The sequence below is a fragment of the Corvus hawaiiensis genome, chromosome 3 (assembly GCF_020740725.1).
Source record: "Corvus hawaiiensis isolate bCorHaw1 chromosome 3, bCorHaw1.pri.cur, whole genome shotgun sequence".
NCBI lineage: Eukaryota > Metazoa > Chordata > Aves > Passeriformes > Corvidae > Corvus > Corvus hawaiiensis.
Genome location: NC_063215.1, coordinates 91050615 through 91076294, shown reverse-complemented (window position 1 = coordinate 91076294; position 25680 = coordinate 91050615). Strand labels below are relative to the sequence as shown.

At 37.3% G+C, this 25680-nt stretch overlaps 1 protein-coding gene across 2 annotated transcripts in view; it reads left to right on the top strand.

Moving 5' to 3' along the window:
- PRKCE (protein kinase C epsilon) overlaps nt 1-25680 on the top strand; it is a 287731-nt gene that overhangs the window by 171423 nt on the left and 90628 nt on the right. For both annotated transcript variants that reach the window (XM_048297720.1, XM_048297721.1), the window contains exons 3-10: nt 7333-7492; nt 8642-8676; nt 10089-10174; nt 11874-12006; nt 14798-14940; nt 16125-16221; nt 17699-17913; nt 19169-19342. In XM_048297720.1, coding sequence (XP_048153677.1) covers nt 7333-7492; nt 8642-8676; nt 10089-10174; nt 11874-12006; nt 14798-14940; nt 16125-16221; nt 17699-17913; nt 19169-19342 — 1043 coding nt within the window. The remainder of the gene's footprint in view (nt 1-7332; nt 7493-8641; nt 8677-10088; nt 10175-11873; nt 12007-14797; nt 14941-16124; nt 16222-17698; nt 17914-19168; nt 19343-25680) is intronic.

The following is a 25680-nucleotide window of genomic DNA, read 5'->3' as shown; positions in this document are numbered from 1 at the left end:
TCTGTCACTGATTTGCTTGCTTTGTGGATCTGACAGCTGTTTAAGTACAGAAATTGCTATATCCACCCTCGAAAATGAGGTCAGTACCCCATCATCTGTGTGAGCTTTCAGGGATCTAAAAAATGGAGCACATATTCATATCTACCCTCTACCAGTGGTCCAGTTCCTATAAAACAGAATTCTGTTTGCTAAATACTAGATTTATTGAACCGTGCTGTATGATCACTGAAGATGACCATATGTAATTCCATGTTGTTAATACTTTAAGCTTCTGTAAATTGTCACTAATTCTTTCTTAGGAAAAGTCTCAGAGTCATTAGAAGGAAAATTTTGTCTGAGCAGGTATGGAAACAAATCCCTCCTCACCCCAGCCTCTGCTGTAGCCGAGTGGATCAGCTGCAGCTGGGGCAGCAGTGTGGGTTCACCCAGCCTCTTCAGGTCTCACACTCCTGGTTTTGAGCACTTGGTCCAGATTATTGCCCGTCAGCAAGGTTGGGACATTTCTGAAAACTAAATTGGACTTCTCCGTGTGCTGAAATTGCAACTGGACCATCAGTATCAATGAGACTCTTTAGTACTTCTGGACATTAGGTCCTCCTTTATTAAGTGTATTGAATGTGAAAGCATTTCTGTTTGAAAGGATGTGGGGAGTTGCTCTTGTCCCTTCAGCTTTTAGTGAGTTTATGAATGTGTCCCTGATAATACTTAAGTATGTAGAAAAAGTTTGAATCATGTGTAAATAATCATTGGATAGTTTTATAGTACTATTGGTGTTTTGGTTTGGGCTCTTTTTTTAGGAAAAGGAAAGTAATAGAAGCCCTCAAACAAAAATATGTGTCTGTCACAACCCAAATGAACTCCATCTGTGTGCATATCAAGGGAAATTTTAAAATACTTACAGGTAGAATCTCTCTTTTAGAGAAGAATTTAAGCATTTATAGGTAAGCACGTGTTTGAAGGCAAGTACAGTTGAGCCTCATCCGATGCTGCAAAGCCACCCACCATATTTGGGCTTGATATACTTTAAAATGCAGTTTATTCTTCAGTGCGTTTAGTAAATAGCTGGTGTGAGCAGACATGTCTTGACACATATCTCTTTTAAAACTCACACATTTTGTGAGCATTTTTTCACTTCTTTAGTAGCACTCAGCATCTTTGGTTTTGTTAACATACAGTGTTATTGAAGGATCTGATTATTCTCCTATTAAACAAGAAATTTCCTGTCTCCTAAATAAAGCAGATTTGAGATACAGTAAGCAAAACCTGTATGCTTGTTCCTTGTTTAAGAAATGGTCTGGAAACATTTCTAGAAAAAGATGTAGAAAAATTTCATGCTCTTTCTATGACTGTGGTAAACTATCTACTTAATTTCTGTGCTCATCAGTAACAGCTTTATGAAATTGTATTGAAGCATTTACCTTACTATTTTTTTCTCTAAAAGGTACGAAATTAGTTTGTTGCACGTGTTACTACTAAGCAAGGCTTTTTCAGAAGAAAGGATAGAGAAATGCAAATATATGCAAATATATTGCTTTTTGTTGTTGATAGTTTTTCGTTGGGGTTTTTTTTCCATTTAAGATAGATTAAAGTCTTAAAGGCAAAATCCTGTAATGATTTCTGCCTGGAGAAATCTTGATGACGGTATATATGCTTCTACTGTACAGCCCAAAATAGAGTTTGGGAATAATCCTTTGAGACCTAGTTTTGATGCATAATGATCTGGTTACACTCCATCCTGAATCCTGAGAAGTCCTTCTCACTTTACAACATATTTTTAGACAAATTCCCTCTCCTGCTTCAATCAATATCCTTCCTCTGTTTAGACATTATAAAGTGCTAAAACAAAAGCTCTAATTCAGTACATGCACACTGATTAAAGTGGTCAGGCTTAAATACGATACAAAAGCTGTTAGTTTTTGTCTTCGGCAAAAAACCATCAGTACAACCATTGTTCCTTTGCATTTGTTGTTCAGTTAGGGTCAGTTGTAATTATTAAAGGTTGATGTTAAACCAGCTGGTTTTTCTGGATGCTGCTTGTAAATTATGGATGACAGCAATGTGGCACCCAGGAGATGCCCAGGGTGAAATGCCCCTTGTGCCAGAAGTGCCAGGAGGGATCAGTGTTCTCTTGCAAGGGGTTACCTGGCAGCTCCACCAGTTGCAGAAAGGGTTACTGTACATGGCCCACACTTTGGCTTTGGTGGGGCAGAAGCCATTTAACTAAAGCTTCATTTTTTTTTTTTCCTTCCCCAAACACTGACAGTGTGGTAACAATCACCTCCAGGTTAAGGGAAGGGCTCAGCATGTTCCTATTTAGAAGTCACCATCCTCAGCAATAAAAGATGCTGGATGACCCTCTACTGTGTGTCTTTTTTGGCCTTAATTTTGCATTTTTTTGGTCATTGTCAGAATTCTGTAAGTACTCAGAACACCAAAGATAAAAAATGGAAAAGGCTACACAGGATAATCCTGTTGCACTTAGTGCTCCACACTGAGCCCTTCTCATTTGTGCTGAAACTGTTTTAGTATGAAACAAGACCTGACATGGTTGAGCCTTTGTTATTTGGTGTACAGGTCTTATTGCCCCAGTCTTGCTTCCTCTGCAGGTTGCTGAGCATTATGCATCGCTTTCTTTTAAATTTTAAGTAATAACTTTTAAGTTGTGATTTACAATTCATGCTTAATGGATACTACACAATGAACAGCATTAAATGTAGTTCCAGACAGCTCATTTAAGCCTCCATTTTGCCGGTATTTATGAATTTTGTGCAATTTTTCATGCCAGATACTTCTGACTTTTATAACACTTCCCTTAGAGCTTGGAGTTAAGCCTGCAAGTCTTTTGAGTCTTTAAAATTGTAGGCATTATGTATGTATGTACATATGAGTATATAAAAGCAATTACATGCTATTGGTTTTCAAATAACTCAGAGTTACTCTTGGCTGCAGTGAACAGGAGTAGTGGCATTACTGGGTATGGTTTTGAAACAAAATTAGTTCTAAATTTGCCAATTCTCAAGTACCATCATATAAAGCCTAAATTCAATGTGCTCCATTGACAGTATTCTCCATGAACACTTGGAAATTATCATAATTTCTTACTCTATCTTTTGAAAATTAAAATTACAGAAATGCATTTAAAAAGGATAAACTGAATAGTACAGAAGACAGAAGGACTCAAAACTCAAAAGCGAAACAGGGAACAGAATGTACGTTACATAAAGAAACAGCCTTGACGGAGGAAATGATAACCCTCTGTGACTATTCAGTAGACATACCGTGAGAAGAAGTGGTTTATATTGAAACTTGCTAATATTCTTACTATGAAAAATTCACTTAATTTTAAGTCCTCTGCTAAGAATAGAAATGCCATGCACAGTGTGCAGTATTCTGTAAGACTTTCAAAAATGTATTTAAGAGGCCAATTTTGTTTGGGATGCTAGTATTTTCAACAGAATGCATTGCAAACACCAGTTGTCTGTATCACACTCATGCTGGGGGTCTTCCCAAGTACTCCCTGCTTTCTGATAGCATTTTCTAATCTTTGCTTTCCTGCTTGTAAACGATGAGAGATGTTTGGGGAGAGCAGTGTAGCCCCCTTCTGAAGTAGGTGTTATCAGACAGATAAAGTTACATCTCTAGTGTGGCTGTTCAGTATAAGATAGATTTTAATTTGAATACAGACTACTCTTAGTTCTGCCAGAAATGTGGTTCACAACCCTGGGTATGAGCCAGAACAGATGTGATTATCTGCTTCTGAGTCACCTGGGACAGTTCCTGCCTGATTTTGTGCCTGTGGCCCAAAACAGCAGTGTGAATCATAGGATTGTTAAGGTTGGAAAAGACCTTTGAGATCATCAAGTCCACCTGTTAACCCAACACCTCCATGTTCAGCACTAAACCATGTACTTAAGTGCCAAATGCACATGTTTTTTGAACACTTCCAGGAATGGTGACTCCACCACATCCTGGGCTGCCTATTCCAATGCCTGACCACCTTTTCAGTAAAACATTTTTCCTAAAATGCAGTCTTGTGCAAGATGTGGCAGTGTTTTGCTTGGGGACTGCAGAAAAGCACTGCTTATATGTTTATGTAGGGTCACAGTGAATAAACTGACTGAACTTAATGTTAACTGGGTGTTAAGCTGATGGGTGAGCTAATTTCTCTTGTGACTTCATCTGCTGTGATGAAAGGCTGATGTCCAGTCATCCAGTGGTCAGTCATGCGCTGTAATGTCAGATGCTTGTTTAGCCTGGAGAAAAGGAGCCCTAGAGGAGACCTTTCTGCTCTCTAAAACTACCTGAAAGGAGGGTGTAGTGATGTGGGAGTTGGTCTCTTCTCCCAAATAACAAGCGATAGAACAAGAGGAAATGCTATCAAGTTGTACCAGGGAGGTCTAGACTGGAAAAATTTCTTAACGAATTGTGTAGTCCTGCATCAGAACAGGCTGCCTGGGGAAGTCACCATCCTTGGAGGTATTTAAAAGACATGTAGATGTGGCACTTAGGGACATGGTTTAGTGGTGGCCTTGGCAGTGCTGGGCTAATGGTTAGGCCAAGGGATCTTAAAGGTCTTTTCCAATCGTAACGATTCCATGACTCTATGATTCTATGCTGCTCCGAGCCCTCTAAACGAGTTCTGCTGCTGACTGACTGGGTGGGGATTCTACACAGGCTGTAATGAGAGGTGAAGTGGAAGCAGTTACTGCTCTTGAACATGCAGTTCATCCATGCATTTTGACTCTAAAGCAGGGCATGGGGCATGGATTTGGCCAAGTGCCAGTCTTTGGTGACAAAAGGAGAATAGCAGACTGGCAGCAGAGACTGTTTGGCGGTAACTGGCTAATGGACCTCCAGCATTATCCAAGATAAACCAAGAAAATGACATTTTCTTGAGTTGTTAGAGTATCCTTCTCACACACAATGATGCTATTTGTGTGGAAGTGATTTTGATAATCGAGGCCTGCCATTTAATCTGATAATTTCAGATGTATTGCTTGTATCTGTTTTCAAGTCAGTGCATTTCTGAAAAAGATACTGTTTCATTGTTTTATTTAAACTGTAAGTATTAGAAGGGAAAAATGGAATTTCATTAAAGTATTAAATATAGAACTAAAAGTAATGCAGTGAAAGTAGTTTTAAGACTTTGTTGGTAAAAACAAAACTAACAAACAGAAAAAACCCCGTGTCATGATACTGCATTTATGTAGCCAAAACAAGAGGAGGATTTTACCTGCTCTGTAAAATTACAGGTGCTTTATCTGTGAAGAATTGCACTTAAGATGAAATAATGAGAAAAACAGTATTGTAGACTGAATATCCTATCAAATGTGTATTGTGCACTGTCAGAACATCTTGTTCGTTTCATGTAAGCAGATAACTTTCTGGGAAACCTTTCCAGAAGAGTTGGATTTTAACTTTCTCACATACAGGCTGTGCATACTGCAGCAAAGCCTAAAATCTGGATGATAACCAAAAGAACAGGTCTGTGCTAATATAGAATTATTTCCTGTAATAGCTTTTAAAAGATTTTCTGCTGCTTTGTTAAGTTAGTTAATCATTCAAGAAGCTGGAAAAATGGATCTTTGCTTGGATTTCCAACTACTTGTTACATATGCTTTGTGGAAGACAGTCTTTCTCTTAAGGCTGTTACATTTATTAGACATTAGAGTTTTGCTTAATACCTAAAAATAAACAGAATTGACAACATAAAAATAAGCATAATTGGTAACTATCTGCTATTTCTTATCTCTTTATTGAAAGGCGTCCTACAACCATTGCTTTTTGGTTGTTCTTCAGCATAAATAAAAGGGGTAGCTTTGTGTATGAGTCAGTGGTTATTTACTGAGACCTCACTTTAAAATAGAAAAGTAGTGCCACTCTGGCCATCCCACAGATGTGTCATCTTAGGATGAAAACCCGCTCTGAGTATGAAGTTTTTGTGAGACATTAATGTGTATGGAACTTAGGCTCTTTTGCACATAAATTTGCTGGTGTCATGGAGTTTAGCCCTTGCTCTGCAGTGAAAGACATTGATCTTGATTTGTTCATCTGTTCTCTGTTTTTTCCCAGGATGTCCATCCATTAGTTTAATTTAAGACAATTTAATAGAAATTCTTTAATCAATACCTTTTACAACCCTCAAAACCAGGATTTATTCCAATGTTTGTAAAAGAATTTGAGACCTTTATACATTGAGTGGTTCTCAGACTTTGAATTTTCTGTGTGTTATTATTAGGTACTGTGCTGTTGCTTGGACAACTCAATCATGTACAGAAAAGCTTGCAGCAGACCAAAGTTGGTATTTTTAGGCCATTGTAATGATTCACAGTAGCTGAAATTCAAAGAACGACAAGTGTTAACTACAGACCAAAGTGTTATATGCACTGAAATACTGAGTGCGTAGATTCAGTTGGCAATGGATGACTGAATATGGTCCCCTCCAAGTCTTATATTCTAGTTTGCCAAGGCATGAGTGGCTCAGGGGATGTTTGTAAAATCTGTCTTTCATTAACAATTGTCAACTGTTCTTCTTTGCTAATTAATCCTCAGCTTTTGCTTAATGCATACAGAACATTATATTAGTGATGTTAGTGATACTTTTCAATAAAAACCTTAAGAAAAAGACCAAATGTACTTTGAAGAATTTTTTTCCAAATGTTTTCAGTCTGAGATATATCAACTTCATTTTATACTTCCTCTGCCATTAAATCTCATGTACAATTGGAACAGGAATTGGTTAAGAAGAACAACTTCCTTCCCTTGAACATTTTGCTGAGCATGTATTAGTATCAAATTGGGTTATTAGAGGCTGAAGTTCAGATCTTAATCAGGAATTCTACAAAGTAGTCAATTCTGGATGGAATTTTTTGTTCTTGATAATATGTACTTGTACTCAGCTTTCTTGCACTTTTATCAGCACTTTCTGGGTGTACAGGGATCAGGGATTGTTGGGATCTTTTTTTTCCCCTGAAGATCAAGTGAGGTGAAATTCTGAGCTGTTTGGAGAATCTAACTGTGTAATTACTGTTAAGAGGTTGTCAGTGTGCTTGATAAAGTGTAGAGGACTTAATTTCAACTTAGCGTGAATTCATAGCTGAAGCTTTAGAGGAAATAGAAGTTCCTGTACTAGGCAATGAAAACCTTTGCCCTTTTGGTAATTGATGTTAAAAATGAATAAAAATTATCCGAAACTGAAGTAAGTTATTTTGCACTGCTGGGTAGAGAGGATTATTTTAATTTTTGGAGAGTATCTACCTATACTTTGCATTTGAGTTTGCTCATCCTTGTGTCTGTGACAGCCAGTGCTTATTGTTTTTCCCTGTGTTTCAGCACCCAAGGACAATGAAGAGCGTGTGTTCCGGGAACGGATGCGCCCCAGGAAGCGCCAGGGTGCTGTGCGGCGCAGGGTGCATCAGGTTAATGGACACAAGTTTATGGCCACCTACCTTAGACAACCAACATACTGCTCGCACTGCAGAGACTTTATATGGTATGGAGTAACTGTGGCTTTGCTTTCTTTGCTTCTTCGAACTGGGGAGTTAACATACCTTCCTGTTCTGCTGAAGTGAAAATGGTATAGAGCAGTAGTTCTTTTCCTCTTTATTTTGACATTAAGCTGTCACCAGTGTTGCAGATGATAATAGAAGCCTGTTAAACTCCCATCACTAATTTTAGAATTCGTTGTAGTTGTGGTTTCCTTTCAGCCACAAAGTTCCATATTTCCCCATCTAGTGCACGCTAAATTCCAGGTAGACAGCCAGTCTAGTATTATGTAAGTGCCTCAGTGTAGATTTAGACTTAATATTAGACCTTTACATTCTGTCAAGATGACAGAATTCTTTGTTACATGCTTAAGAATCACCATCTTCCTTCTAAGAAATGCAAAGCTCCTGTGCGTCCTACTGAAGTTAATGGAATATGGGTATATTATACGTCTAACGATACAGAGGTTTCGGTGCTCAGTGTACAGTGTCTTTATTATTACAGTGTACACCAAGAACTCCCTTTTAGAAATTGTTTACATTACTTTTGAGTATTTGCAATTTTCACATAGGGAGGAGTGATGGAGACATTCAGTTTTCAGTTGTTTTTCAGCAGCTCCTGATGTTTTCCAAAGTGACCTAGAGATACTGATTTACACATAAGATCTGATGTGATCCACAGTAAATACTTCTTAGGAGTGTGCAATGAATCATTCTTTCTTAATGTAAAATGATGTGAAATGTGCATGAACTCAACTGCTTTCCTCTAAAAAGTGCCTGGAGGTTAGGCTTTAGCTTGGCTAAGGTGATTTCAAGCAGTATTGACAAATGCAATCTTCTGTCTATTTAGAGGTCTGCTTGATGATGATTTACCACTTTGTCCCCTTTCCCTGTACCCTTTGGCTCTGTCTGTTTCACTATAGAAAATGTGTCTGTACTTCTGACTGCCTTCATGGTCTGTCATTCTTCCTGTTACCTCTTAGCAGCTGAAATGTTCCTACTTTGAACTGATCTCAGTCTAGGCATGCAATTGTCAGATGATTGCTTATGAGAAGCTTTTCTTTAAACATGTGCACGTCCAGGAAAGGAAGGGAAAAATGTTTTCGTTTTTAAAAATATTTCCTCTTTGTTTTCTAAAACACTTTATTATTTTTCAGGGGTGTAATAGGAAAACAGGGATACCAGTGTCAAGGTAAGAGAAATTCTACTTAAGGACAGTTTAAATATATTTATTATGTTATATAAGTAATAAGGTATTTTTGTCAGGCATTTTATATGTATAATGCTAAGAATTTAGCACATGATGATCAGAATAAGTTTGTTTCAACAAGTATACAATCTTTGCAACAAGTCGCATTAATTTTTTTCAAAACTGTTGGTCTTAGGAGTCATATATGAAGTAGGAGCTCAGCTAACAGCCCTGAACATCAGATCCCAGATACCTCGTAATGTATATCCATCTAGGGAACCATATCTGCAGATGTTGGCGTCTTCATTTTTCAAGTCTTGCATTTTAAAATTGAGAGCTCTTTATTCTGCTTAAGATTCTATGTTTAAAAATTCCAGGTAATTGCAAAGACTGTAATTTAAATAGATGAGATAATTATAGAGGTCATCATTAGAGAAGGTTATAGCAAAGACTGCATAAGTGCTTCATTTTCATATCCCATTTTTTCAACTCAATATCTTGTACTCCTACTTTTTTATGCAATCACCTCTTGGGATGATGTGTTAGTACTTAGTACTCATTTAACAAGTAGAAACCATCAAGTTAGTGATGATTGCTAGTTACAAAAGACTTGATGAAATTTAATTGTAAATAAGTAAATGCCATTTTTTTTTCATAGAGCTCTGATGCTATAATAAGAATTACTGTATTAACACACTGGAGAGGTACCTCGACTTCTGATTTAGTTTTCTTTTTTCTTACAACAATGACCAAAACTGGAGGAAGTGAAATTCATTACTTCACTATGAGGGTTTTTACTTTGTTTAATGATCTTGAATTCTGTGGTATGATAGACCTAGTAATTGTTAATCTTATCTGTCACATCTGCAAATGTTATTCATTGATTAAATAATCAGGATGTATATTGGCAAGGCATTTTTGCCTCCTGAAACCTTTTACTGCTATCAACTTATGATAATGTGTTACAGAAAGAATGTTTGACTTCTTTTTTTTTCTATTCTTTTGACTTTTACAATGAGTTATCTTTATGTCTGTTTTCCTGTGGAAGCTCTTTAGACAGGAATTGTTTTTGCTGTTGTGTCTCATGTAACATGGAGATCATGGACTTCATCAGATAAATAAATCACATATGTAAAAACCAAGAAAAATTGCAGTCAACATTTCAGAAAGTAATTTGTAGTTTCATAGATGAGATATTTGGCAGGTATGCTTTAGTTATCTTAAAATTATTTGGTCTTTTGAAAGTCCATTATCTTCTGCCTTTGTAAACCAGCTTATTTCATAGGACTCACCAAGTCACCACCAGTCACTTGCACACTTTAAAATTCCAGCAGTTCTAGTCTGCTGAGATCAGACTTCTGCTTTAAATTAATCTTTATGAAAACTCATTCTTTTATCTGTTTTTGTCTTTCTAGTTTGCACTTGTGTAGTTCACAAGAGATGCCATGAACTTATAATAACAAAGTGTGCTGGCTTAAAAAAACAGGAAACTCACGATGAGGTAAATGTTTATAAAATAATTTTTCTAGATAAAATTCTGTCTGATCTGTTCAAATTAGTATCATCCCCTCTGTTTAATCAATAGATGCTGCAGACTTTTTTGTGCCCTTCTGGTCATTTTGTGGTGTAGCATTTACTTTGGAATTCTAGATTGCCATCACAGTATCATTTACATGGAAATTATCATACAGAAATTTAATTCTAATTTATGTACTTTCTATAACATCTGAGCTCAAAGTTTCAGAGAGATCTTTCCACTCCTTTTCATTTTTAACATTCTCTCTCCATTTCTGAGTTGCTACAAGTCTTGTCAGTTTAATTCAGAAGAAGCAGGCTGGGGTCCTTCATTCCCCTGGCTGCATTTTGTGTGGCTGAGCCATCAGCAGCTGATAGGAGAGCTGGGATGCTCGGGTGGGTATCTGGCACCAACATAAAAGACTGACCAGAATTTGCTTGCAAAGTCTCACCTCAACAAAGACTGCATCCAAACTGTCAAAATGTAGTTCTGTTTTTCTAAATAGTTTTAGCTCTCAAGTATAAACAGTGAATGCTTTTTCTTACGCAGAAGTTTTTGGTTTGTGCTTTAACAGAAAAGCAAATCTATGCTCCCCCTCCTGTTTAGTGCCACAGCAAGGGCCTGTTGTCTTTCACCATAGGATTAGGTGAGGTGGCCTTTGGGTGATCACAATTCCTTGGCCACACAGAAAAACTACATTTCTTAATTTTATTTGTTAAAAACCTACATTCATGTGATTGAAAAAGCCTAGCTTTAAGTTACAAATTGGAGTTGTATGTAACAGGGCAGTTTTAACGTGTTCTTTCAGCTACAACTTGGGTTTGACTGAGGCACTAACTCATGATCTCATTTTTCCTATGCAATTCATTAACATTTTCCTTACTGGAACCATTCTGTAATATCTGGTTCACAACCAGTATTTTACATCCAAAATATGATCATGTGCACACAATTGTGATAAAGGACTGTGTTGGGCTAGTGCTGGTTTTGTGTAGTACTCACAGGAAGACACAAAGTCTTGTGCAGGTTTATATTCCCAGGCTCCAGACTGGTGGAGACTTGCATGCTTCACTGATATTCTCATTGTTTAGAAGGGGTACTAGATCACTGGACAAAAGCCAGCGGTAATAGTAAAGGGAAGGAAAAACATAAAAATAAATCTCCTGCAATGCAGTGACCATTATAAAAACTTACCAGTGACATCCTTTACTTTAATTAGTAAGTAATCATACCTTGGAATCCCTGAACACAACATGTTATCACTGTCATTATCATAATCCAAAGAAGAGTGGGATATGAAAAGGTAAAGGGTTTATGATATATTTCTTTTTTTTAGTCCTGTATTAGTTTGGCCTCCTGCTCCTAAAACAATTGGGAGTGACTTCCTTGCCTCCCACTTTAGAGATCTTTCCTGATAGCTGTGTATTTGTTGTTCCCAAAAGTACTAGGAAGTAGCCTTCAGTCTTTATCTCTTGGAAAACAGCAGCTCTTCCCCTCTTTTCCCCAGATCAAGTAGTGAAAAGAACTCTGGGGTTGGAGTACATCTGATGGCATGGTCATCTAAGCACAGACCTATTTCATCTCATTTGAATTCTGTGTGGTTTCAAAATGTAGCAGAGCCTCAGCATACACTGATTGCAAAGAAATTAATTAAAATGAAATATGCTGTGCTGTCCTTTTTCAGCAAGTGGGATCTCAGCGTTTCAGTGTCAACATGCCTCACAAGTTCAGCATTCACAATTACAAAGTGCCCACCTTCTGTGACCACTGTGGTTCATTGCTCTGGGGTCTTTTGAGACAAGGTTTACAATGCAAAGGTAAGGCACCACTTCAGAGCTTTTCTTTGTGAGTGACCTGTAGACTCGGAAAGACTTCAAGTTACTGTGTCTGCATGTACAGAAATGAATAGAAAATAAGTAGTGGACCAATGTAAGGATTTCCATCATGGTTAGAACATGGCCCTTTACTCTGTTGGCAACACCAGTCAGTAACAAATGCAGAGCTCAGGCATGAAGAAACACATTTTGCACTCACTCCTGTGTAGGTTTATTGCCACACAGGATATTAGAAGTTAACAGAAAATGAGTAGCATGACAATTTACATCCCTTCAGTTTATATGCCTTTCGTGTTTTCAGGTTTGTTAAACTTTTTAAACATCATTATTCCAGCTACTTTTCCCTTTAAAAAAATTGCTATTATGTATTGGCTACAGTAGGTAGAACCAGTCCTGTGTGCCCATGTCCAGAATATGAGGTATTTTGATATCCAGCTAAATCATCCTTTGTAGGATGGTCTGCTTAGCCCCTCTATTCCAGAAAATAAAGGATTCATTATGTTCTGCCATGTAAGGACTATGTACTCTGTACAGAAACTGTGTGTGAAAATATGGCTGGAAGGTGCATTTGTATCATTTTAGTTGTCAAAAGTGTTTGGTTCCATATCTCTTTGTTTCAAGCAGATCTATATAATGGGTAAGGAAAGAGTACAAACAATTGCAAAGTAAAGTAATATTATAGAAATAGTTAATAAAATACTTCAATTAATGGGTGGAAGGAAATGATGTAATGACGGAAATGATTATCAGATTCTTAAGAAGTGGTGCCTAGTGGAATGATAAGCATTTCCATTTTGTTATAACTTATGAATGGATAGGTCCATCTTCATAAGTACAAAACTCATGTTATGTATGCCTCTCAATGGCAGAAACATGGAGTCCCACATATATGTATCAATATGCTATCTATGAAATGCATCCTTTGCAGTATTTAAGATGACACATAACTATAGGTGAAGGTCAGACCTAATGTTTCATGTCACAAGTTGCTGAGCAGCAAGGGAAAGAAGAAATTTCCTTCACAGCAAAGTTATACACAGTGAGACTTCTGAAGTTTAAGCCTTCCCTTGTGATTCCAGCTAGTGAGCAGTGAGGAAATGTTAGGCTCTAAGTACTATTACTTTACAGCTATTGAAGATTTTGCTCAAATGCTGTCTAAATGTGGAGATGCGGTCAGTGAAGACTTTTCAATTAAACCTGGGCTTTTTTCTCTTTGAATTTTTTAACCAGAATTATAGTGTCTCTCTACCTAATCTGGGCATATATGAGTTCTTTTTCATATTCTAACTCAAGTACCATACTTTTCATTTGCTCCTAATTGTTATTTCTCATACATATGCATTTACTGTGTAGCAGATGCATAGAAACAATAGTGCAGAGAGCCTGTGTTGCTTTCTACATGTTCATAAAATTATTGTCTATAAAAATGCAGTGTTCTCTACATGAAATCTAGAACTCACCTGAACTGAAAATGTCATTTTCTCTGTGCTTGGTTTTTTCTCTTTAACAAGTGCTGAATGACTCCCTTCTTCAGAGGTGTACTTCCTTGCCCAGCATGGTTGTTAACATCATGAGAAGTGTATAACAGAGATTTATTCTTCAGGGTTTTTTCACTGGTTATTCCTGTGCATCTTTTTACAAAATATGTGCATGAAGTTGGACTGTACAAAATTTGCCTGCTATTTCAAGCAGTTTGGTTCCTCAATGTCCTCTTCTATGGATCCTAGCTCAAACATTTTACTTGTGCTGAGGTTTTGTCACTGAATACACATTCATTGAAAATACCATGTTTAGCAATTTATTTTTGCTCTTCTTGTCAGCTGAAACATACTTAAAAAGGAAAGGCACCAGCTTTCTGAAGTGCATGGTTATGGCCAGATACAGCGCCTGAGTTTAGTCTCAGAGGCAAATGTGGTTTTTTATCTTAGGGGCTGTACAGTGAAAGTTCCATTGACAAAAAATATAATGAAATATAACTTTATACATACATTTTTAAAATTTGCTTTTCTCTAAAAGGTAAAGAAGTGAGGGATTTGAATAATTGGATACTAATCTAGCATTTAATTACGCTTGCAGCTGTGCTCTCTTTATGCCTTGCTCCACCAGAGGGCACTGGAGTCTCAGATAAAATATGTCCTCTGCTCCTAACAAACCCTCACTCCTCGAGTTTTAAAGGAGCTGTGTTCTTGCCTCTGCCCCATAATCTGGAAGCAAAGTAACCTTTTTTTTTCTCCTCATAACAATATGATAGTTTCAGGAGATTTAGGGGAAAGAGCTTAGTAATTGGGTTGCCATCTAAATAAACTAGGTATTTACCCCTTAATTTTTATTAAAACTTAAAGTGCTGTCAGTTTAACAGCTGCCTACATTAGAAGTTAATCCACATCAGTAAAATGGAGCAAGAAGCAATAATACATAAGGATTTAATGTTGTGCTTTCTGTAGGGAAAATCCAAGCTCTGAAGGACTTTTCTTCTAATTCAAATTCTATTTAAGAGTTACAGTATCATCCGGTATTTTCATTTGTTCCTATGTCTGTTCTGGGTACTGTGTGAAAATACTATTCTACATTATGATATCAGAAGAATGATAATCAAATTAATAACTTTATACTAGCGTTGAAGTATACCTTTAAATCCAGCTAAGTATTTTCCTACTCAGAATGTATTTCTTTGAAAAAGTTATTGGTAGGTCAAATAAGATCTGATTTAGATAAAGCAAATGCTTGCCAAGATAGTATTTAGTTTCTGGTATTACTTTCTATTTCATTGCAGTTTGCAAGATGAATGTACATCGACGCTGTGAAACAAATGTGGCACCAAACTGTGGAGTGGATGCTAGAGGTATAGCTAAAGTTCTAGCAGATCTTGGAGTCACTCCAGATAAGATCACTAATAGTGGGCAGAGGAGGAAAAAGGTAATTTTACTATGGATTGTCACATTTAAAAAATGAAATTAGTATGACTTCATTATAACTTAATTAGTTGGGGTTCAATCCCACTCAAATGACTTGCGCAATAATTTTTTTTTTTAAGTCAGCAGAGACCTAAGACTTTGAATTTTGTTTTATAAGTGTAAATAATCTATTCTGAACTTTGATATGAAATTGATTTTAACCTGGTACAATATTGCAGCTCTCGAGTCTATAATTTCTGGAAGGATTTCTCCTTTTTAATTTTGAGGAAGCATATTTGACCCAGAGACAATGTCTGGCAACAGTTAAAAACATAAATGCCTGTTTCACTCAGAATTGGCATTGGATAATTGATTGATTGGCAGACAGCACTACTCCACAGTGTTATAAATGCTGATAAACAAGCAATGTGCTGGTTCTCATGAAGAGGAGCTGTTTGCCAGATGACATTTCTGGAGTTATCAGGCCTTTTATAGGAAGAACCAGGCTGTTCTAGAAATAAAAAGCACAGGTCATCCCAAATACATCCAAAGCTGATGGAGTTACCCCTGAGTGATGATATGTATCCTGGATGAGAATGGGCCCACACTTTGTATCTCTGTTTGCATGATTGTCACAACAGACCCATCGGGCTCACAGAAATAGGCAATTTTTGCCATAATTTCTTTAAGCATTGACAGTTGCTTCTGTTCATTTTCCTGCTTATTGCACACTGGGATCCCCTGTATGCTGTTTTAAAATATTACAGAAATGTAGGAAACTCAAGAATGAATTAATAGATCTGACACTCCTGGGTAAAGGTGTTGTCATGTTGTTACTGCGTGAGATAGTTTGCAGTGCTTGCTGGTACATGTCATAGTCAAATGTATTTACTGGATAGATTTGAATACAGACTCATGGTGGCTTCTCAAAACTTTCCCACTCACTGGATATGTATACTACATTTATTTCATCTTGAGGACCTGTTTTTCTTTCAGTTGCCTGCTTTTTCTCTCTTTATATTATGGATTCTATTTGATGTGATGCCATCTACTGTATGGCTGAGGTTCTGCCAGTGAGAATCCATAGGGGTAGAAGATCCTCACTTTCCTTCATACTTCTACTTATGAACTAAAGTTGTTGAATTAAATTTCCTCATGGCATAGGAAGATCTCAGAGCTGACTACCTCTTTTGGAATTGTTCTTAGCTAATTGCAGGTGCAGAGACTCAACCACCAGTTCCAGGGTGCGCATCATCAGAAGAAGATAGGTCAAAGTCAGCACCAACATCTCCATGTGATCAAGGTCAAACATATCTTTTTATTTCCTATCTAACATATTTCATTACACATTTTCCTGGAGTAAAAAAATCTATGAGCACTAGCCTCTGTAGATGCAAATCAACAAAGTAGTTACCACCAGAAATTGAAGCATTTTAAGTTATGAACTGTAAAATCTTTTTTAAAAAGGCCTGCTTCTCATTTAATTTAAATCTGTGAAATTAAGTGGCTTTTAAGGGGAAAATTATAAAGCAGTCATCTTAATATCTTAAGTTTACTACATGGATCCTTGTCAACAAAATATATTTATGGAAGAAGTTTACATATTCTATTGTAAGAGTGGAGAACATTTTAAATAGTAACACAGAACTTGAGAGAGGGCCTTCGTTTACCTGAAAACCTGTCTGTTACTAAGTTTTTGAGATAAAATTGAGTCCTTGTAATTCCATGTTGAACATTTGTAATAATAAAAACTTCTATCCAGACTGGCTATGCTAGCATGTCCATGTGGTCTCTAGAGGCTTCTTAAAACCATATTTCCTTTCAGGAGTTTCTTTTATGCATAGATTTGGACATAGGTATTTTAATCTTCACTGATATGACCTGATTTCATTGAGCTGAGCAGCTGATTGACAGAATTTGTATGTCAGCAGCACTTTTTGAGTCTGATCTAATTGTTTTTAAAAATCAGAAATCTGTGACCTTAAATTTGTCAACCTTTTGGTTTCACAGACACTGTTTTCATAAAATCATAATTTTTAAAATATCTGATGTTTTGTTTAAAATAAGAACAAAGAATTTGTCTAAATTCTCTCTTTAATTTGACCTTTGTAGCTGTCCAATAAAGTGCTTGCTTCCAAGGCCACCAGGCAGAAGTACCATGCAGGAGCTCGGGGCAGACCCTGAGGACTGTTAGTCACCAGGAGACTCTGTATTTAACACTGAGAAACCTTCAGAACCATTTAGCAGATCTACACAATTGCTGCTTGAAGCAGCAGTAGGAAATGGTCAAATACTTTATTGGCAGGCGTCTGATAACAGCTGGAGCTGAATAAGATGCTCCATTCATGTTGACTTCAAGGACTGGGATGCCCAACTATCCTTTTGAACTTTTGAAGACACAAAATACTAAAATACTTAAGCAGGAAGATGAGTAAGTGCTGCAGGAAGATAGGGATATTAAAAACAAAGTACTTCTGTGTGGTACAGGAACACCCAAAGTCACTAAAACAACTATTTGGCTACTATTCTGACTTATCTTTCAAGTTTTGGATATGTCATTTTCTTAGGTTCATTTTAAAAGGCCACCCTTCCTGTTAGAGCAGGGGTTTGGCTGATTACTGTAAGGTGGAGAAGCAGTTTGCTAAATATATATTCTTAACCACAGAATGCTCTTAAACACAGCTTTCAGAGATGATGAATATCTCTTCCCACAGTGATACAGACTAACACAAACTGGTTTTCTGATGGGTTAAAGCTAACTTTTCCTCACCTTTCCACAGAAATCAAAGAGCTGGAAAACAACATTAGGAAAGCATTATCTTTTGACAATCGGGGAGAGGAACACAGAGCAACAGCTACAACGTCAACAGACAACCAGCTTAACAAACCTGGGGAGAATGGTGAAAATGGGGAGGTCAAACAGGCCCAGAGCAAGCGAATAGGTCTTGAGGAGTTCAACTTCATCAAAGTCTTAGGAAAAGGCAGCTTTGGCAAGGTGCGTAGCTTTTTTTTCCCTTCTTCTCTTCTTTTATTTTTTTTTTAAGCTAGTGTTCACAGGTGGTTCTGACTGTACTGATTTGGAAATGTTCATATTGACATTCAGAAAGTGCTTCCACCCCAGGGTTTTCTTTTACCCAACAGATCAAAAGTATCAGTCTCCTGATGAGCTGGCATCGTCTGTGCTTTAGCTCACTTCGTTAACTAGAGTTGAGTCTTTTGGTCTTTTGAAACAAAATGCCAGTGTTTCATTATTTTGGGATATGGCCGATGAAGACACACATACAGTTACACATGAACTGTTCAACAAAATTGCTTGTGGTCAAGCAGGAAGAAACAGGTCAGGAATAATGCTGTGGGGTTAATTCACTTTCTTGATAATTCCCAGTTCAAGTCTACTTATTTCACAGAACATTGTGTGTACTTGTTTTTCCTCAGTGGGTGTGTTCAGCGCTGGAGGAAGCAGAACTGAAGAATTTCCACTCAGATATGACAGGGCTTAGACAGCTGCCCAAAACACCGTGTAAGCAGCAGGGCTGTAACTCACCAGATACCTTCCCACAGCAGGGAATTGGTGAGGGTGGAAGGGGCCTTGCTCTGTTTACAGGGCTTATAGATTTTCTTTCCACACTGTAGTGCACCATGGAATCAAAGAGGTGGACTGAAATATGAATCTGTTTCAGAAGTACACTCTTCCTTCCTTGATATTACGGGAACTTCACATGCAGGGGAACAGGGCTGAAGCAGTTCTTTTGTGTCCTTGTTTCCTAATCCTTTCTCTGAAGATTATCCTGGCTCCAAGCCAGAACTGACCTTAAACAGAGTATAGGACCTGAACCTTAAACAATAGTGGTAGTTAAAATCAACAACTTGAAAGCAGCTGGAATGGTAACTTCAGATTGTATACAAAGTCCATCACACTCAAATCTCACTACCAGAAGTGGGAGATAAAAGTGGGAAATAAATTTCTGGTTTACATCAACTTCCTTCCTTGTTTAGTTTTTGAGACCTCACTAATAGATACTCATTAAGATACTTAACTAACAAAAAGAATAGATACCTTCTGTTTCAAATTTAAAGAATACCAGAGGTATATGCTTCTAAAATTGGGGTACTTTTTATTTTATAAACTGCAGCTTGATTTAGGCAGGTATGTAACTGTCTTTCTATTTTCAGTGCAGTCAAACTCGTATGAAACCCTGCATTTATGGCATTTGTTGTTCGTATGTAAACAGAATTTTTCTTTGGTTTAGGTAATGTTAGCTGAGCTAAAAGGAAAAGATGAAGTATATGCAGTGAAAGTCTTGAAGAAAGATGTCATACTTCAAGATGATGATGTAGACTGTACAATGACAGAAAAGAGAATTCTGGCATTAGCACGGAAACATCCATACTTAACACAACTTTACTGCTGCTTCCAGACAAAGGTAAGCTACATGAGTCTTTTACTAGTTTCTGCCCAAGGAATAACATTCACTATTTCCAGACTAAAAGAAAACAACATAAGAAGTGAAGCAATATTTTGAAAATATTTCTGGTAAGTTTTTGGCATTTCAGTAGTATTGTACAGGAGTACTGGCTGCTGTTAAAAAGTGTAGCTACTATTACCGTGTAAGTACCAGGAGATGGCAGTAAACGAGTTAAAAAGTAAAAAAAACCCCACATGCATCGAATACACAAAAATGGCACCTACTGAGGTGGATTGGCACCTACCGAGGTGCCATTTTCTGTGCTTCTTTGGTACATTAATAGCGTGTATCATTTATTGAATGAAGTACAAATGTTTTTAACATCCACTGTTGCAATACTTGTGTGTAGAGTTGCAGAAAAGCTGTGACTAAAAGATCATCTAGCAAAGTTGTCAGGAAAGATAAATAGCACGGTGGGAAAGCCGTAGGAAAATGGCTAGTAGGATCAAGATTATAGTGGTTTGAATATGGAAACAGCAAACAAGTAATATGTTCATACAGTTCTTAAAATGGTGAAAATGTGCCAGCATTTTATATGCTTTGAAGCTGACACAAAGCAGTGGCCCAGGAAGGCGTGTATGTCTGTGAAGGGTGTTTCACATTCAGACTTTTATTATATGTGTGAACATGCTCTTAAAATGCTTTAACATATTATTTTAAAATTTGTGACTAGAATAAGCATGTTATTTCAGATGAAAGAAGTGATTAAAAGATTGTACTGGGGTGAGGTATAAACTCTGTGAACAGAAAGGGACCTTTAGTGCACTCCCTAGAGTGTAAATAAGTGTATCAGCAGCCTGATGTGAATCATGTGGCAGAACATTGGTAAAGATCAGTTCTACATACAGTGAATTATGACAGAAGATTCTCCTGCTACTACTCTGATTTCCTGGAGATTCCTTTCCTTTTGTATTTTTGACCTGCTCTTCCCTGTTTTGTACCATGCTTTCTCCCTACCTCCCTGCTCTCCAAAGCTATTCATCAAAGATTCTTCTCTCTTCTCAGATCAGAAACTGTAGTTTGTGGCTTTTCTTGAGCTCAGAGGAATTCATACTGAAGTGGTTTATAGTTACAAGTCATAGGCTAGTGTCTCTTATCAAACAATCAAAACTACACCTAGTGATACCTAGTCAAATTAAAAATCCACAGTTGAAAAGTTGAAGGGTTTTCCTGAGCATGTCCTATGAACAATTTACAAAGAATTCTTTATAAGGGACCAAATATACCAAACACCAAAACATATGAAAAAGCAAAAGCAATATGTTTACTAAAACTATACATTATTTATGAATGGCAACAAATGAAAACGTACCAAGTAAATTAGTCACTGAATGATTTTCTCAGGTTCAGTAGAAAAACAGGTAGAAAAACTTGCTTGAGCAAACATTGTCTGTGGTTAAAATAGCTTTATTGAGATGAGGGCTGTAATACAATGGGTTTTAAGTGTATTTCCCAGTAGTGTATGGTTACTTACGCCGTGGTTGCGTGCCATGCCGTGGCGGCTGTACTTTGCAGAACTGGTCCCTGAAGTGATCGTGCTGGAATTAAATTTTATATTTCAAGTAGAGCACACTTGTCATATACACCCTGACTTAATGGGAAGATTGACTCAGTATTCATTGTCAAAGCACTCAGAGGTTGTCTTTATGTAATGAGATTACTTGCTTTGTTCCTCTTCCACAAAAATGCAAATGTAGAAGTTTGACTTTATATGCTGCAGTGTTTTCCTTCAGTAATCAGCTGAAGACACTGCAGAAAAGTTGCCTAATATGCTTTTTACAGTAAGTACATTTCAGTATTACTTATTTTTTACATGGAGCAGACTTTTCATTAGCGTCATTTACTAAATGAATCTATTATTATCACAACAAGTAAGGGGTAATATTTTAAATTATTTTGGAATTCAGAAATTGTGCCAAATCATGGCTAACAACAACATACTTTATACACTAGTGTGGTTTTAGCCCTATATTTCTAATTTCTTTTTACAGTTCCATCTAACTTCCTTACTTTAAAGAAATATTCTTGTGACTGATACTTCTTATGTTCCTCCTTAATACAAAAGCGAACTTTTATCAAACTAATTTGCTTTAAGCCCATCAAAAAATAAGCCCCCCCCCATCAGCATTTTAGATACATATAAAAAAAATTATATTCAAGTATTGTACTTCTGGAATAGTTTTGAAATCTTCTTCAGTGATATGGAAGTTGAGAGAGTTCCAAAGCTTGGGATAAAGTGTGCAAAGCTGATACAGGATGTTTTGTCTGCAGTAGTTTGAGGTATAATCTCCACAGCCCAGTCCTACACATCAGAAAGAAGGTAAAATGTACAGCAGTGCCTCAGCTGATCTGGTTTTTTATGTGGAAGGAGCTTAACTCTTTTACTGGGGCATATCTTCTAAAACTGTGTCACCTTTGGATAATGTTTTTCAGCACTCTTACGCTATGGCAGCATTTCCCTTCTTGTTTTGCTGGAGTATGGTCATTGGTCTCTCAGCATATTCGAGGTTTGAGTTGGGTTTTGCCTGTGCTCTGTCAGTGGGAATATGAACGATGGCTACTGTGTTCTGTATTTGGCACTCCCATGGTGAAACCTGCCCAAGACCTGGCATACAGGGTACAGCATTTTTGTAATAAGTGACTTTTGCTTATCATCATCTTTGAATATTCAGGACTTCATTGTGTAGGTATTGTTTTCTCAATAAAGGTTTTGAGAAAACATAGGGCATTTTCAGACTGCTACTGCTTCCATTCTGTTTTCAATCTTCTCTTTCTCTTCTTCTGTGTGTTGGTCCCTTGATTTTTCAGTAAGGGGTATCTTACCTGACAGTAATCTGATGCTGCCCGGTTCCCCTCTTCAGTGTCCTCTTCCTTCCAAGCTCATACCCTGCTTCAGGGATCAACTATGGAACACTGTCAACAGGAGGTTTTATTGGTAATGCTTCAGGCAGGTGGCTGACAAAGTGGATTTAAATGTTTCTAGACATGTTTTCTCTGAAGACATTCTTGTCTTCATTCACAGTTGGATGTTTCTGAACTGTGAGAATTAAAGTGCTTTTTATGGAAAGGTCTAGAAAATATAAGTAGCTTCACTTAATTCCTCCTACACCCCTGTCAGCTTTCTTCATAAATGCTTAAAATTTTCTAGACCTCTACCCCATGAGATGCATACACATCTATGTGCACACCCTGTAATTTATAATGAATTATCCTAATAAATACCTAAGAAATAAAATGGGATTTAAATTATTTAAGGCAATGAAAGCTTTATTATGGTAATTCATTATAAAATTAGAAGACTAGAGAGCTGCTGCTTTTAACATCTGGCATTTGATTTTTTTATTGAACTTCATGAAATTAGATAGGTTTGAAAATAGTGCTCTCCTTCTCTTTTCGTTACACTATGTTCAACAGACGTAGTAGAGAGTATTTTTAGTGAACAAAAATGTTCCTGTTGAATGATAGAGTTGCAGAACTTGCAAAGGGGCCTTAGTCAACATTACAGCATTTCTCTTAGAGGAAATAAGTAGTTAAATAAAGGGTAGAGAAAGTCAGTTACTACAGGTGAACAGTCAGGCCACCCATGAAAACATTTCTCCTCCTTGCGATGTTAAATCAGTGTATCTATCCATAGCATAGCTCCTGGGCTGGCCTGCACGGCCATTCACTTCTTTCCTGTGTTCTGGTGTTGCAAGGCAGAGATCAGCCATGTGATGTGGCACAAGGGCATCAAGAGGAGGCTGTAGTGACCCGGGATGACTATGTTGATCCCTTAAGTGTTACATGCTGCCTAGTGGCGTACTGCTGCATTATCCTAGATTGTGAGTACTGTGGTTCAGGTGTTGTTCCTTTCTGCTGTCTAGCACACTCTGAGTAATGCTAGAAGTCTGGCATTTATATAGCTGAAATTCAGGGTGTTTCATTCCATTTCAGCTCTCATGACATCTCATTGTTACTCTGAAAAATCCCTGGACTTCTGTCTGCATCAGACCCCTCTAAAAACCAAGAGTAATTAGTCTTCCTTCCACTGTGGCTTGTATTTAAATGTTTCCAAGAAGGTTTTGGAAGTCCAATGGAAAGGTGTAAAATGGAGTTCCATTTTTAAAGTGAGTTATTTTGTAAGAAAGTCACAAAAAGGAAAGAGAATCATCATACTTACGATTTCTTTAAGTCATGTTTTCTAAGTTAATTTAGGAAGAATCCCTGTAGTGTGTGACCAAAACTGTAATTGGTAAGTTTAAATAACGTCTTATTTCTTTTATGTGTATTTGTACAGAAAAAATTAAGTGTCTTCTGCCATTATAGCTCAGAGGAGTGTCGTTTATGATATATAGTGCAAATTAACCTGACTTGCCACTGTTACATTCATCTGGGACTAATCAGATCTTATAATCCATTTTATCTGGTATTCTTGTACTTTTGTTGCTAAGCAGCTAAAGCCATTATACAGATATTGCTATATGGGTGTAATCAGTTTAACACAAGTTTGCATTGCCTTTTATTACTGATTAGTGTCAAATTAGAACTTTTTAGGGCCCAATTCTGTTCATTATTATCCCTGCTTCACTGGATTTGTATGTGTGAGACAAAAGACTAAATTAACCCCTGTATTTTTAGCTATTTTAATGCTAAAATATTTTAATACAATTTAAATATAAAATTATTGATAAAGGTTTCTTAAAGATAAGTGTTAACTATGGTAAAAAGGTAGAATAAAATGGTGGGTAAGCACGGAGTGATGTTATTTATACTGTTTCTATTATGGTACCTTTTTATATACATTTATACACATTTATATTCAAACCTAATTTAAATATTTTATTTATCTGTGTTGCTATATATGCACATACACAGTAAGTATTTTTGAATTCCCAGCTGGTTTATACAGGTAGTTCGTATAAAAAGAAATTAAAATATACTGACTTTGACTCTTTCTTCAGAGTATTTCCTGAAGCACTAGAAGTTAGAATAGTATCTGCTGATGTTTCGTATATCATACAGTTAAGAAGTTATGTAAATGTATAAAATTTTGGCAGAATAAGGTTTTTCAGAAATCTGTATTGTGTGTATGTTAAATTTAGCTTTCTTGTTGGCTGCTACCCAGTGTGAATGCACTGACCACGATCACTGCATTGTCTGAAAGTAGACACTATGGTCAAGAATAGTTGGAACAGTGAAGCTGATGATCAAATACTGTAATCATTGTCTCTCTCTCACACACAAGCCCCTGTTTCCAGCATGATGACCCCATTTTGGGAAACTTGCTATTACGCAGCTCAGTTATTGCTAGCTGCTCTCGAAGGATTATTAAAGCCTGGTTAGCTCACTGAAGATTCATTGTTCACATTAGTCCCTTTAGTGTTAAACTTCAAGTCAGGCTACCAGTGCAGCCAGGCTCATCAAGGGCCTGCAGGAGAAATTACTCCTCCAGCATCAATCAGTCTAAATGCTCCTCTTTCAGACAGGAAGGACTTTTATTTTGTGATGTAGCACCCAAACTGAACAGGACTCTTTCACACCCTCTCAAAGCTAGGGCTTGTTCCTAGTTTGCATGTATACAAGTGAGTGCTGCAGCTGCAGCTCCATGGATTGCTTTGCTGTAACCAACTGAGGCCTTGGCAATCCTGGGAATAGTCCTGAGCCAGCATCTGTGGCCAGAATTCACTGCAACTGCTGTCATGAAGTAGGTGAGGGCAAGCTGGAGTTTGTGCTGACTTTTTTTTCACCTTGGTCCTCATGCCTGCATGTTAGGGTTTTAGAGTTAACTATGTCAGTAGTTCACTGTGTTAAAGACATCTTAGTGTAGCCAAGCATAAAATTCAACGTCAGGATTTTAATCCTGATCTGATCATGTGCAGACATGAGGTTTTTAGGATAACAGGTAGGGAGCTAAGGGCCTTAAAGGTGCTGTTTTCATATCTCTTGGACAGAGTAGCTGGAATTACATATTACACACTTCTGATCTAGGGAAAAGTGTGTTTCTCCAGTTGAGGCATGTTAGAGGGGAGAAATTTTCGGAGTATCTACCAGATGCTTTGCCAGTAACTTTCCTGGCAAGTCTGTCTGTCTTATACACTATCTTTTAGCAGAGATCAGAGGAGACAGGAATATTGTCATCCAAACAAGGTGAAGGGGGTATCAGGCTTTGAAACTGGAGTAGTGCCCTCACTCACTGGGTCCACAGAATCTCTGTGTGAGCTTGTCCTTTGGCTGTGTTAACATCATTCTGGTTAGTTCCTGATCTGGCATTCTTAATCTTACAACTCTTGTGGAAATGGGGTACTGTTCCTCATCCA